Here is a 13,729-nt window from a genome sequence, read left to right on the forward strand (position 1 = left end):
GATCTCTAAAAAATAAATATCTCTCGAATATAAAAATATAATATCTCTAAAAAATAAATATCTCTCAAATGTAAAAATGAACGAGCGATCCACCTGTCCTCGTTTACCCGGTGCCCTGAGCGTAGGCGTCGCTTTGCCTTGCTAACATTGCCCATAGACTAACATTGCCCATAGACTAACATTGCCCATAGACTAACATTACCCATAGACTAACACTACCCATAGGCTAACACTGCCCATAGGCTAACATTGCCCATAGGCTAACATTGCCCATAGACTAACATTGCCTATAGACTAACATTGCCCATAGGCTAACACTGCCCATAGGCTAACACTGCCCATAGACGAACGTTACCCATAGACCAACAAGTTCGTGAGCAAATGTCATGGACACAGAGCCAAGTGGCAGGAAGGGCCATCAAGATCACGGACGCGACGCACACACACGGAGAGAGCGGTGGGAGAGGTTCCGGTTCGCTTGATGCCCTGCTGCCACTAACGCCGCAGTCGTTGTTTTTTCTCTTTCGCGATCCCCGTCGCTCGCTGCAGCAACGCGACGGTGACCGGGACGTACGGCTCGGGGGGGTTCGCCCCGTACGGGGTGACCGGCGTCCTCACCGGCGCCGCCACCTGCTTCTACGCCTTCGTCGGCTTCGACTGCATCGCCACCACCGGTGAGCCGTTGCGGGAGGAGGAGGGGGTGGGTGGGTTGGTGGCGGTGTGGGACGGGCGCCCGCGATTTGGCGTTCGCCGGCAACGGCGTTGTGCCAATTCTCGCGCGCCTTATTCACTCGCGCGCCTTAGTCTGCGACGGGGATTATCGTGTTTTTTTTTTAACTATTGAACTTTTTACACGCCGTTTTTGATTAGTATGTCAGCACCTTTTTTATTTAATTAATTGCTTATCCTGTTTGCGCGAAGTTCCGGGCAGGCCTGGGTTTCTCGTGCAAATCGTCGCTGTTGTTGTTGTCGTTGCTTTAGCTCTCGTTAGTTTGCGACTTCCCTTCGCCCTGCGGAGTCCCGTGACTGCCGTCGCTGCCGTCGGTCTCTTGGGCTGCGATCGTTTCGTAACTCTTGAGTCTCTCTTCTTGGTTCTTTCGGTAAAGTCACGTAGAACAGGTCTGTCGTCTTTCCGACAGACCTGTTCTGCACCTGAGGACGGCTGTTTGCGTTGTGGCCGAAACGTCGTGAGAATTATTTTATTATGTTTTATTTTTATGATTTTATTATTTCCCTTCTACGTGACTTTACCAAAAGAACCAAGAAGATGAATCCCTGCAGTCACGAAAGCTTTAAATCGAAATCTTGAGTCTCTGTGTAACTCTCTAGGGATGTATGTGTTACTCTACGAATCCCTGTGTAACTATGGATCTCTGTAACTCTATGGGTTTGTACGTAACTGCGGTGTCCTATAACTACCGCCACTGCTGACGGTCTTGGGCTGCGGTCATCCTTGCAACAGAACTGCTTAGCTCAATGGGGCCTTGCCAGCCGAGTCTGAGTTTCTGTTGTAACTCTGAATCTGTGTCGTTCTATGAATATCCATCTAACTTTCTGGATGACTGCGTCACTCTTCATCTCTGACTTGCTATTGATCTCGAACTCAATGAGTCTCTATGTAACTCTGGGTCTCTATGTAACTGGATGAAACTGTATTGTCATGTAACTTGCCACCATTACCGACAGTCTTGGGTTGTGGTCATCCTTGTAAAAGAGCTGCCTAGCTCAATGGGCCTTGCCAGCCAAAGTAATCAAGTCCGAGTCTATGCATGTGTAGCGAGTTCAACTGAGTCGGAGATGTACTCTTTGGAGGCAACACATTTATTTTACACCAACACAAAGGGGTAACTGGCCCAGATTAACAACCTATGGTGGTGACCACCAAGCTAACTACGCTATTGACACTAACTAGCTACAATGGACCGGACCACAGCTTAGGTCCAGGTCCACGTGTTGGTGACTCTGTAGGACGTAGAATGTAGATTCTTCAGGATGAACAACAGCAGCCGGTCCCTCTAGAGGACCCGGCTTATATCCTCTGTGGCGTGGCTGGCTTCGTCCTTGGCAACGACCACCTTTCTAGAATCCTCGAGCAGGATCTCGGCCCTGACACGTGACCACCCCTAGACCCCACTTGGTGGCCCTGTGTAGACTTACCTGGTCACGTGTCCGCTGGGGTCAACCAGAATGCCACGGTCTGTTGACAGTCCGTTTCGTAGTGAGTGGGGGGAGGTCTGTCAGCAGGCCCATGCGCGATTTGCTGTGTGAAATCGCCCTCGTCTTGCGCGTAAGGCTGCGCATCGCTCATGCAGCCACGAGAGGGCACCACAAACATTTAAATAAGGGCACCACGGGGTGAGCAGCCCCTCCCCACCCAGCCCCACCCCTCCCACCCCCCACCTAGCCCCACCCACCCAGCCCCTCCCCATCCTCCGCACCCAGCCCCTTCCTCCCCACCCAGCCCCTCCCTGCACGACGGACGGACGGACACAATAATCCCCTGTGGGCTGGTGGAACCAGGTGGTTACTACCAGTATTAACCGTAGGACTTGGTGAGTTTTACGCTGTGAGACCATCAGGCCCCGGTACGACTTTGAATGCCCATATTGTATCGCCAAAGGTGTCGTAAGCTGGGGGGAGTGGTGAGCATTTACAAGGGTCTGTGAGAATGGTGCTTCACGGCGCACCGTGCCCGTGCGCAGTCGGATGCCTTGAATGAGTGCGCCCCATCCCACGTTTTGTGTGAGCTCCGGAGGGCAGCGTTGTCCCCGTGTCCTTTCCACGCGGAGTAAAATCCGCGTCGCGTTCCACGTTGACCCCGGCCGCTTGGGGCCGGCCAATGTCACGAATGCGGCCCAGTCAATCTCGCTAGGCTGAACGTGGATTGGTCTGTTAAAATTTATTCTATCTTGACTTAAAGCTTACGTGGCTGCAGGAATTCATGTTCTTTTTGTCTTTCGGTAACGTCACTTGGGTTCAAAGAAAATAACAAAAAAAGAACAAAAAAACTATGACGTTTCGATCACAACACAAGCGATCGTCCTCCTGATGACGATCGCATAAGTTGTGATCGAAACTCCGTCGCTTTTTTGTAATGTTTTTGTTATTTTCTTTGAACCTATCTACGCGACTTTACCGAAAGACCCAAAGAATATAAAATTCATTCTGTTGGTGTTTTTTTTCTTTCAAATTGTATTTCAAATAAAGAGGCCGGCACAGAACACGAACCGCGACGCAGGGAGGTGGGGGGGGGGCACAGGAACTCCGCGGACACTCGCTGTGTGGGTGCGCGGTTAACGGGGAGCCCGCCGCCTCGTGCGAAACGTCGTCTCCGTTAAGCCTCACCGACATTTGCCGCGGCGTTAACGCAGCGCGGTTCATCACGCAGCGCACGCAAAATACTTAAAGCCCGACGCTTCCACGAAACAACGAGCCAAGGCACGGCCCGAACGGGTGCTGCTCTTGGCCTGGGACGCGCGATCACGCGCCACGGACCGACCGTCAAGCCCCCACCCCCCCCCCCCTGTCTGTTTTGCTCAATCGCGGTTGCAGGCGAAGAGGTGAAGAACCCTCAGCGTGCCATCCCCATCAGCATCGTCGCCTCGCTGCTCATCTGCTTCGTGGCCTACTTTGGCGTGTCGGCCGCCCTCACGCTCATGATGCCCTACTATCTGCTGGACGAGGCCAGCCCCCTGCCCGTGGCCTTCGAATACGTGGGCTGGGGCCCCGCCAAGTACATGGTGGCCATCGGGGCGCTGTGCGCGCTCACCTCGAGGTAAGGCCGCCGCGGCGTCGCCGGCATTCATGGCTAACGGCTCGTGGATATGGTCTTGTGTTGAACTTTCGCACCGTGCGTAGGATGCCGTGCTAATCGGAGGTGCAGTGTTGAGTCTATGGGTAGTGTTGAGTCTACGTGCAGTGTTGAGTCTATGGGTAGTGTTAGTCTATGAGGACTGAGTCTATGAGCAGTGCTGAGTCTATGAGCAGTGTTAGTCTACGGGCAGTGTTAGTCTACGGGCAGTGTTGAGTCTACGGACAGTGTTGAGTCTATGGGCAGTGTTGAGTCTGTGGGCAGTGTTGAGTCTACGGGCAGTGTTGAGTCTACGGGCAGTGTTGAGTCTACGGGCAGTACGTACATACGTACGTTTGACTTCTGTCGCACCGTACATAGCCAACCGTGCTCATCGCAGGTGCGGTGTTGGCACGGTGCGCGTCTCCGCTTGTGACCGTCGTCGCGCGCACTGGGACGTCGGTTCCCCCGTGTGGCCACGCGGAGGAGCGTCCGCTGCTCTCGCGCTCGGCCCGCCCACCCCCCCTCCTTGCAGGAGGGAAGTATCCCCTTCAGCTCGCCCGCTCGCCCACCACCACCAATCCGACCGCCATCTCTCCGGGGGAATGTGGTGTGCAGTCCGTCCTCCTGTAACGCCGCGTGTTTTGTGAACGCGAATTGGATACAACGCGCTGGGTGTATTAGGGAGCACGTTTTTTGACACTGGCAAGAAAGGTCCCGTAATGTAGCGGCTCACCCCGAGCTGTGTAAGTGCCCTGATGGTGGCATTGTCTTGGTGCTGTTCGCTTTTTGGCATTCTCTGGTCTGACACTTTGAGACTTGGCTCTAAGGAAAGCTGTCTCTGGTTTACACCAATCGGTTTCAAAGACGATGGCAGAAATTTTCGAAGCATGTTTTTTGTTTGCATGTCCAGCGACATTCTCCGCGGTCCGTAGCAAGCGGCCGTGCGGGGTGGTGGGGTGGTGGTGGTGGGGTGGTGGTGGTGGGGTGGTGGTGGTGGGGGGGTGGGGCGCCTTCCACTTTTGCGATTTTATTAACGGCAGAACAACAACAACAACAACAAAAATGCAGCGGACGATTCGCTTACAAAAATCAACCGAACAGCTTCCAAAGTGTCGTCCAGGTTCCACCTCCTGTCGCACCGATGTGCGGCCGCGGATTTCTGGTGCGCTTGGCTGCTGCGTCGCGTTGAGGCTGGCGTAGCCTCCTGCGTCGCTGCTTCCGCCACGCATCCCCCCCCACCCCACCCCGCTCCCTTCCGCAGCTGTTGCCGGGGAAAGACTTGTGTGTGCTTTGACGGGACGACTTCAACGAGAGCAGCCCTTTGTCGTCAATCCACTGCTGGATGAGGGATGGGCCCGTAGCGCGGTTTGTTTGACCGTAACTTCCCCCGCGCCCGTCAGCTGGAGGGTTGGTGTAAAGCGTAGGCGTGGGAGCGTAGAAGTACATCGCAACGATGGATTTTTTGTTTGTTTTTGCTGGCGCACAGCCCCGCAGCAGCCTAAGCAACCTGGCGTGCAAGGTGGTGGCCACTTATCCAGGCGCCTTCCAGCCTCTGGCCTGCTTGGCTTATGAGATCCGATGAGATTGGGCACATCGTGATGTTAACAGTAATGTTAATGATCCATAGCAGACGTTTTTGGGTTCGATCGCGTGACTATAAATGTGTCGTTAAACCCGTCACCACCCGACACGGCCAATCGTCAGGTGCGAGAGGCGGAGGTGGGGGGATCACAAGTGACAACATCACATTTATCCCTCTATTTCGGACTGAAACAGGAGGAGGATTTATCCAGAAACACTTGACTGTCGCCTGATGATGCTGGTTGTAATTACTGGCGAAACGTCGTGCTGGAATTGTTAATTTTGTAGTGGGTTTACTCTCCCAACACACATGTTGTGTGCCGAACTAGTTACGGATTGGCAGGTTTTATTTACGTGACAAATTTTTATAAGGTGGTTGTGTCGGGTGGTGGCGGGTTTAACGACACATTTATAGTCACGTGATCCAAGGGGCCGTCCATAAATGATGTCACGCACCTGGGGGAGGGGGGGTCAGACATTTGTGACGATGTGTGACGGGGGGGGGGGTGGGGGTTTTAGAAATGTGACATCGCATCAAAATGCGCAACTTTAAATAAATATAGACAACACGTTCTACTTAATTAAATATACTGCTTTATAAACGTTTTCTCCTACAACAGAGTGCAGCGCCACATTAAATACGCACTACAATGACAATATTTTTTTTTGGGGGGGGGGGGGCAGAGCTTTGTAACGTCATATTTGAGGGGGGGTCTGCCTTTTTGTGACGCCGTGTGACTAGGGTGGGGGGGGGGGGGTAAAAATCGTCCAAAATCGCGTGATGTCATTTATGGACGGCCCCGCACCCAAAAACCTCCCTATGGAAAATATTGGTCGTGGAAGTCTACGTGTTGAACTCTTTAATAATAATGCCCAATGTATGGAAGCGCCTTTCATCAAGGATCTTGAAAGCGGCTGTCCACAACGCTGGGCGGAAATAAAACTCGCTGGGGAAAGAAAAAGAGGCGATATAATAAAGCAAATGCCTTGATGTCTGGGTATCGATTACACTTTTTAAAATATAATTGATTTAGTTTCCTATTGCGGCGTCGTTCGTGCAAATTGCATCTTCCAATCACCGAGTGGCAACCACAGGCCGAGCTGGAAGGGTGCCGGGCAGTGAGCCGGCACCAACAGTTCCCTCCGTAATTAAGATGTTTTCGGTCAATTGGCGAGCGTTTATGCTGCACGTGGGAGCAAAAACCCGGAGAAAACGTGCGAGGGGGCAATACTCGATCCCACACAGAAGGCGATATCAGTCCGCGCTTCACCGTGCTGCATTCTCCTAGCGAGCCAGGGCTTACGGGCATCGCCTCGACGCCCGCGGGGGTCCAAAGGGAGCTTCTCGACATTTGCGCGGCGATTCACCCATCCCTTGCCGCTCCCTCCACAGCGTACGGATAGCGATGAAGGCAGCATAGCCGCCAGCGGGTGGTGTCGCCCCCGTTTAATCCAGGTTGCCCGTGCGGAGGTTGCCTTCTCGCCCGCCTTCGCGTGCAACGAGCATTTTTATAATCGCCGTTACCGCCATCATCGGTGAACTCTCTCTCTCTCTCTCGCTCCCTTCCGTGCGCTCGGCCTGATGGCCCTTCTCCTCCGCCCCACCCCAGTTTGCTCGGAAGCATCTTCCCCATGCCTCGCATCATCTACGCCATGGCGGAGGACGGACTGCTGTTCCGCTGGCTGGCGCGAGTCCACAAGCGCTTCAAGACTCCCATCCTCGCGACGATCACTTCGGGCTCCGTGGCAGGTGAGCGCCCGGGCTCTGCGCTTCAGACTGTTTGACTGCTACGGGGGTTATTTGACTGCTGCTGCCGTTATAGACGTCCACGGGGTGGCGATGAGGCCCACTTCGTCGGGCTGTCACCGTGGCCAGGTCGACGAAGAGCTGTGTAGCTCGGCAGCCAAAGATTCTTAAACGCGTGACGGTGATTCTAAAATGTGGAGGGGGGAAAACTGGAGGAACCGGCGAACAATCCACGCGACCACGGGGAGAGAGAGGGAAAGAGAGAGAGAGAGACGCACACTCCAAATATACAGCAGGCATTGTCAGGGTCGGGATTGAACCCACGACCTCCTGTATACCAGGCGAGGTAGTTAACATCTCCTAGCCACCATGATGAGAGAGATAGAGACGCAAACTCCAAATATACAGCAGGCATTGTCAGGGTCGGGATTGAACCCACGACCTCCTGTGTATACCAGGTGAGGGAGTTAACATCTCCTAGCTATCGTGGCGCCCCTCTGCTCTGCATCCCTGGCCGAGGGAAGTGCTCCGGCCGAGATTTGAGCCGGCGTCTCTCCGACGGCGAGTGAAGTGCACTGACCACGGTCAACCGGCCGGGCGACGTAATTCCGCTTCACGCACCGACGATTTCGGGTTGCGAGCGCGCCGGGGACTTGGGGGGGTGCGGGGGGGGATTGACGGTGACGCTCGCCCGTCACGTACGGATCACTCGTGGCGTTGACGGGACAGACATTTCACTCCGTTCGCGCTCGGCAGCGCAACCCCGGAGCGACCAAACGAGCCGCGGCGAGCCGCTGCTGCTCGTGAACGTTTCAGACCACCGGCTCATTAAGTGGGTTCAATCCCGACCCTGACAATCCCTTGATATTTGGTGTTTGCGTGTCTCTCGCTCTCTCTCCCCGTGGCCGCGTGGATTTTTCACCGGGTCCTCCGGTCTTGCGCTTCACATTTTAGAATCGACATCGCGCGTTTGGAGTTCTTTGGCTGCTTCATATATTCCGACTCATGGGCCAAACCGGTGATGGTTATCTAAACCAGAGGTCGCAAACGGGTTTTGATTCCTTACCCGTACCCGGCCGCACCAGGGTCGCAAACGGGTACCCGTACCCGTATCCGGCCGGGTACGGGTAGCCAGGTATCGGGTAGGGTACGGGTATCGGGTACCCGATTGCGACCTCTGGGATGAAGCCATGTTGCAGGCGCGGGTGGGTTGATTCTAGGAACTTGAATTGTGAGAAGAGACAAGACGTTGGGAAATGAGTGACAAACGGTTACTCACCAGTGACTCACGGCCTTCTCACTCATTGGTTGGGGTGAGTCACGTGCGGCTACCCATACCCGTACCCGGCCGCACCAGGGTTGCGAACGGCTACCCGTACTCGTACCCGGCCAGGTACGGGTAGCCGGGTATCGGGTAGGGTACGGGTATCGGGTACCCGGTTGCGACCTCTGATCTGAACTCGTCTTGGGCCTCCCTCTCCCCGAAGTTGACTCCACCTCAAATGAGCACCTGGTGCGATGTGTAAACATCGGGCGTGGTGTTGGCCGCCCACCCCCTCGTGCGCCGTGCCGGCCTTTAAAGGTGCCGCTGCTCGCTTAACGGCGCTTTCCCCGAACAGTCCGTTAATGCTGGAAATTTGAACCTTATGGCGGTACCCCAGGGTACCATAGTACCCCGGCTCTCGCACAGTATCCGTGATGCAGTAATTTTTAGTCTGTTGATGGTCGGCGACGCGGCAATCGACTCATCTCGACGAGCTTTGCACGATGCACCGCTACGGTGCGTGCGAGTGTTCCGGGTTTCGTCGCAATCATCGTCCTCGCTGCGTTTCGACATCGCGGAGTGGCACCACCGATTTCGGGATTGATTGGTACCCCAGTCGCGGAGTTGAAGTACACCCCTGGAAAAAAAATCGTGTCCCTGAAATAAAATATTTAATTGCCTCGCCAATTTTGTATTACATTGGTACCCCGGGGTTCCGCCATGAGGATCATTTTGCCTTTTTATCGTTTGTCTGCATCAGCGGTGATGGCGTTCCTGTTTGACCTCATCGCCCTGGTGGACCTCATGTCCATCGGAACGCTGCTCTCATACTCTCTGGTGGCTGCCTGCGTGCTCATTCTGCGGTAAGGAATGCCAAGCAGCAGCTCCCCCCCCCTCCTCCACCTCTCCCCCCCCGCTCCCCTCGCTCCCCTTGCTCCTCCCTGGATCCCCTTCCTCTTCGTCTGAACGAATTAATCCACGGGGTCCTTTTTAATATTTCGCTGCGGTTGGCTACAGCTGTGTAGCCTCGGAATAACATGGGCGTATATATATATGGCAGCCCGGCGTTATGGTAACAACAACAAAAACATTTGGTGGTGGGGGTGGGGGTGGTGGGGGTGGTGCTGGGTTGGTGGGGTTGGTGGTGGTGCTGTTGGTGGGGTTGGTGGTGGTGGGGGTGGTGGTGCGGGGTTGGTGGTGGTGGTGCGGGGTTGGTGGTTAGGTTGGTGGTGGTGGTAGTGGGGTTGGTGGTGGTGGTGGGGTTGGTGGTGGTGCTGTTGGTGGGGTTGGTGGTGGTGGGGGTGGTGGTGCGGGGTTGGTGGTGGTGGTGCGGGGTTGGTGGTTAGGTTGGTGGTGGTGGTAGTGGGGTTGGTGGTGGTGGTAGTGGGGTTGGTGGTGGTGGTGGGGTTGGTGGTGGTGGTGGTGGGGTTGGTGGTGGTGGTGGGGTTGGTGGTGGTGGTGGGGTTGGTGGTGGTGGTGGTGGTGGGGTTGGTGGTGGTGGTGGTGGTGGTGCGGGGTCGGTGGTGGGGTTGGTGCTGGTGTTGGGGTTGGGGTTGGTGGTGGTGTTGGGGTTGTTGGTGGTGGTGGGGTTGGTGGTGGTGGTGGGGTTGGTGGTGGTGTTGGTGGTGGTGGTGGGGTTGGTGGTGGGGTTGGTGCTGGTGGTGGGGTTGGTGGTGGTGGTGCTGGTGGTGGTGGTGGTGTTGGGGTTGGTGGTGGTGGTGGGGTTGGTGGTGGTGGTGGTGGGGTTGGTGGTGGTGGTGGTGGGGTTGGTGGTGGTGTGGGGTTGGTGGTGGGGTTGGGGTTGGTGCTGGTGGTGGTGGGGTTGGTGGTGGTGGTGGTGGTGGTGGGGTTGGTGGTGGTGGTGGTGATGTTGGGGTTGGTGGTGGTGGTGATGTTGGGGTTGGTGGTGTTGGTGCTGGTGGTGGTGGTGGTGTTGGGGTTGGTGGTGGTGGTGGTGGTGGTGTTGGGGTTGGTGGTGGTGTTGGTGCTGGTGCTGGGGTTGGGGTTGGTGGTGGTGGTGGTGGGGTTGGTGGTGGTGGTGGTGGGGTTGGTGGTGGGGGTGGTGGTGGTGGTGGTTTGTGGTGGGGGTGGTGGTGGTGGTTTGTGGTGGGGGTGGTGGTTTGTGGTGTGGGGGTGGTGGTGGTGGTGGTGGTGGTGTGGGGTTGGTGGTGGGGTTGGTGGTGGTGGTGGGGGTGGTGGTATTGTTGGGGTTGGTGGTGGTGGTGGGGTTGGTGGTGGTGTGGTGGCGCAGGGCCACAACCCCGATCGTCCTGCTGCTCGTTGGCAGCTCTTCCGCGTTTGCGCAGGAACGGCTCTCACCACTGCCGTCCCGGTTTCTGGCACCCGCGCTGCACGGTTACCGCTGCAGCGTTGGGTCGTGCGTGCCAGAGCTGCCCTGTGATGTCCGGTGGTTGTCCGTGTTGTTGTTGTTGTTGTTGTTGTGTTTATATAGAAAGCAACATGAATAACATTACAGACCATGGACCTGGTATTTCACGGAAGGACCGTTATTCATACACGTCGGCTTTTCGCGACCAATATTATGCACGATAAAGGTTTTTTGGTTGGATGGCGTAAATTAAAATGTGTCGTTAACTCGCCCGATTCGCAAGGTTTGTCACGTGAGCAAAACGTGCCAATTGGCTATTACTTCAGCACACAATTTGAGTACCGTGGCATTTCGCGAGAGATTTCATCGGGCGATTTGCCTCCCTGAAGAGAGAAAATGACTCTGCAGAGCCACAGACGAGCTGCAAGTCGGCCACGCAATGAACGGCGCCAACAATTGCCCAAGCTCTGTGATCCTCTTTGTATGAATGTTTTATCGGCCAATTAATGAGCGTTTTAACGTGTGAGGACACCGGAGCACCCGGAGGAAACCCACGCGTGCGAGGGGGGGTGGGGGGAAACGCTCGATCCCGTACAGACGGAACGGGCCAAGTCCACATTTTTTCTGTGCCGCCTTCTCGGTGCGGTACTCTGGGACGCCCACGGGAAGAGGGAGTTTCACGCGACGTCTGTGTGCGATCCACCAACCCTCGTCGCTTGCCTCCACAGCGCCGGATTGCATGCAGCCCACGTGCACAGCCGGCGGACGCGACGTGCGCGTATCCGTTGCGGCGTTGCGACGTTGGAACGGCGAAACTCGCGTCGACGAATTCGCCGCGGTCGATCGCCGCGATGCGTCAAGCGCAGATTTGGTGATTGTGCTGCCCACGTGTGTCCCCCCCCCCCCCCCCCCCCCCCCCCCTGTTCGTGTGGTCAGTTACCAACCGGAGCCGGACTGGAAGGACTCACCGGACTTTGAATTCGTGCCTGGGGGTGCCGGCTCGGAGGAGCAGGACAAGCCGCAGTGGGGGCCCATGCTGCTGATACAGCCTCGGTCGCGGCTTCCCAACAAACAATCGACCGTCATCGTGAACGTGTGTGTCGGCCTCATCGGTGAGCCCCCTTCCCTCCACCCCGCCCCCCCCCACCGTGCCGCAGCGGCGAGATGTTAACTACCTCGCCTGGTATACAGGAGGTCGTGTGTTCGATCCCGACCCTGACGATGCCTGCTGTATATTTGGAGTTTGCGTGTCTCTCTCACACAGTGGTGAGATGTTAACTACCTCGCCTGGTATACAAGAGGTCGTGGCTTCGATCCCGACCCTGACGATGCTTGCTGTATATTTGGAGTTTGCGTGTCTCTCCGTGGTCGCGTGGATTTTTCCCTTAGTCCTCCGGTTTTTCCGTCCACATTTTAGAATGAACATCACGCGTTTTAGAGTATTTGGCGAATTTCCACATGATAAGCCACTTCGTTGAGATCTAATTTGTGGCCAGGTCGCTTCTGAAGAGCTATACATAGCTCGGTGAGCCTTACCTGGTCAAATAAAAAGTTTACTTTAACCTCGTGACCATGATCGCGTACTCATGTGCACGAATTGGTTGTAAACGCGATTGTGTTGGGAGCGGTGGTGCAACGGTTAGCACGCTGCACTACAAAACCGGCAATCCGAGTTCGATTACCGCTCACGGTCAACACCAGTGACAATTATCTGAACCGGTCGTGGGCCTCCCCTAGGTCGACTCACCCTCAACTGAGTACCTAGTGCGATGTGTAAACATCGTCACTGGGGAGACAAAGGCGGCCGGGCGAGGTGCTGGCCACCCACCCCCTCGTGTACCGTGCCAGCCTTCATTGGTGCTCACTAACAGCACTTGCCCCAACAGTCTGCTGAGGCTATACAGGGGGAGGCGATCCTTGTCTCTGTGAACGCGATTGTGCGCTCGTGTGCGCCGATTGAGGTGTGGTTACGTAACTGGCGTGCGTGGGTCCGTCCGTGTGTGTGCGCAGCGTTACTCTGCGTGGTGCTCACCATGTTCATGGTGCACGGGGCCTCGGCCCTGGCCGAGCAGGCCACCTGGGTCATCGCCATGGTCGTCATCTTTGCCACCGCCCTCGTCGCAGTCACCGTCGTCGTCTGGAGGCAGCCGCAGAGTCAGACGAAGGTCTCCTTCATGGTAAGGACCCTCCCGAGCAGGAGTCGTGAGGCCTCCGGTGTGAGGCTTTGCTGGGCTTGGCAATCGCAGTAAATAAACAAATGCGCAGCGTGCAGCCATGATGGTTGCCATCCAGCTTCTTCCCACAATGCACCGCGCCAGGATCGGAGTGTGCACGCAATCAATGCCAGAGTGCGGGGACGTTCAGCCTCGTGTCACATTCTCCTTGGCCGTGCGATACATTTAGAACGCGCCTCCGATTTTAGCACGGTTGGCTACGTACTGTGCGAAAGAAGTTCAACGTACATACATACTGCCCATAGATGAACACTTCCCATAGACTCAGCACTGCACCCTCGGTTAGGCTACGTACGGTGCGAAATAAGTTCAATGTACATCCATACTCCACATAGATTAACACTTCCCATAGACTCAGCACTGCACCCTCGGTTAGGCTACGTACGGTGTGAAAGAAGTTAAACGTACATACAAAAACATCTTAACCCTTTCCCATTCCGATGATGCACCGGAAGACGTTACCGAGGCTCCCGCAAGCCCCACGCGGGAGCACGTGCGACATGGTTTAGCGCCAGCTATCGTGGAGTGCGGTCGCGTCGCTACGGTTCTCTGCGGTGAGTAACAACGCCTTTTAAAAACAAAATAAATCAAATTAACGCTGAGTGGTCACGCCGTTCCGAGATTCGGAGGTGAACGGGGACGACCACCACCTTGCAACTTGCAGCAACGTCTCGGAATGGGGAAAAGGGTTAAAGACTCCTTTTTATTCAACAACGTTGACGAAAGAGCGACCGGCCAAGACGCTGCTGAAGGGCCCGTCGGGCGCTGTCTCCGAAAGGCT

At 55.7% G+C, this 13,729-nt stretch overlaps 1 protein-coding gene across 3 annotated transcripts in view; it reads left to right on the top strand.

Moving 5' to 3' along the window:
• The window catches only part of LOC144950981 (high affinity cationic amino acid transporter 1-like), a 68,505-nt gene that overhangs the window by 38,497 nt on the left and 16,279 nt on the right, over positions 1-13,729 (top strand). For all 3 annotated transcript variants that reach the window (XM_078881172.1, XM_078881171.1, XM_078881173.1), the window contains 6 exons: positions 550-674; positions 3,553-3,775; positions 6,985-7,124; positions 9,146-9,248; positions 11,651-11,826; positions 12,725-12,891. In XM_078881172.1, the coding sequence (XP_078737298.1) occupies positions 550-674; positions 3,553-3,775; positions 6,985-7,124; positions 9,146-9,248; positions 11,651-11,826; positions 12,725-12,891 (934 nt within the window). The remainder of the gene's footprint in view (positions 1-549; positions 675-3,552; positions 3,776-6,984; positions 7,125-9,145; positions 9,249-11,650; positions 11,827-12,724; positions 12,892-13,729) is intronic.

This window comes from Lampetra fluviatilis, chromosome 60, assembly GCF_964198595.1.
Source record: "Lampetra fluviatilis chromosome 60, kcLamFluv1.1, whole genome shotgun sequence".
Taxonomy (NCBI): Eukaryota; Metazoa; Chordata; class Hyperoartia; order Petromyzontiformes; family Petromyzontidae; genus Lampetra; species Lampetra fluviatilis.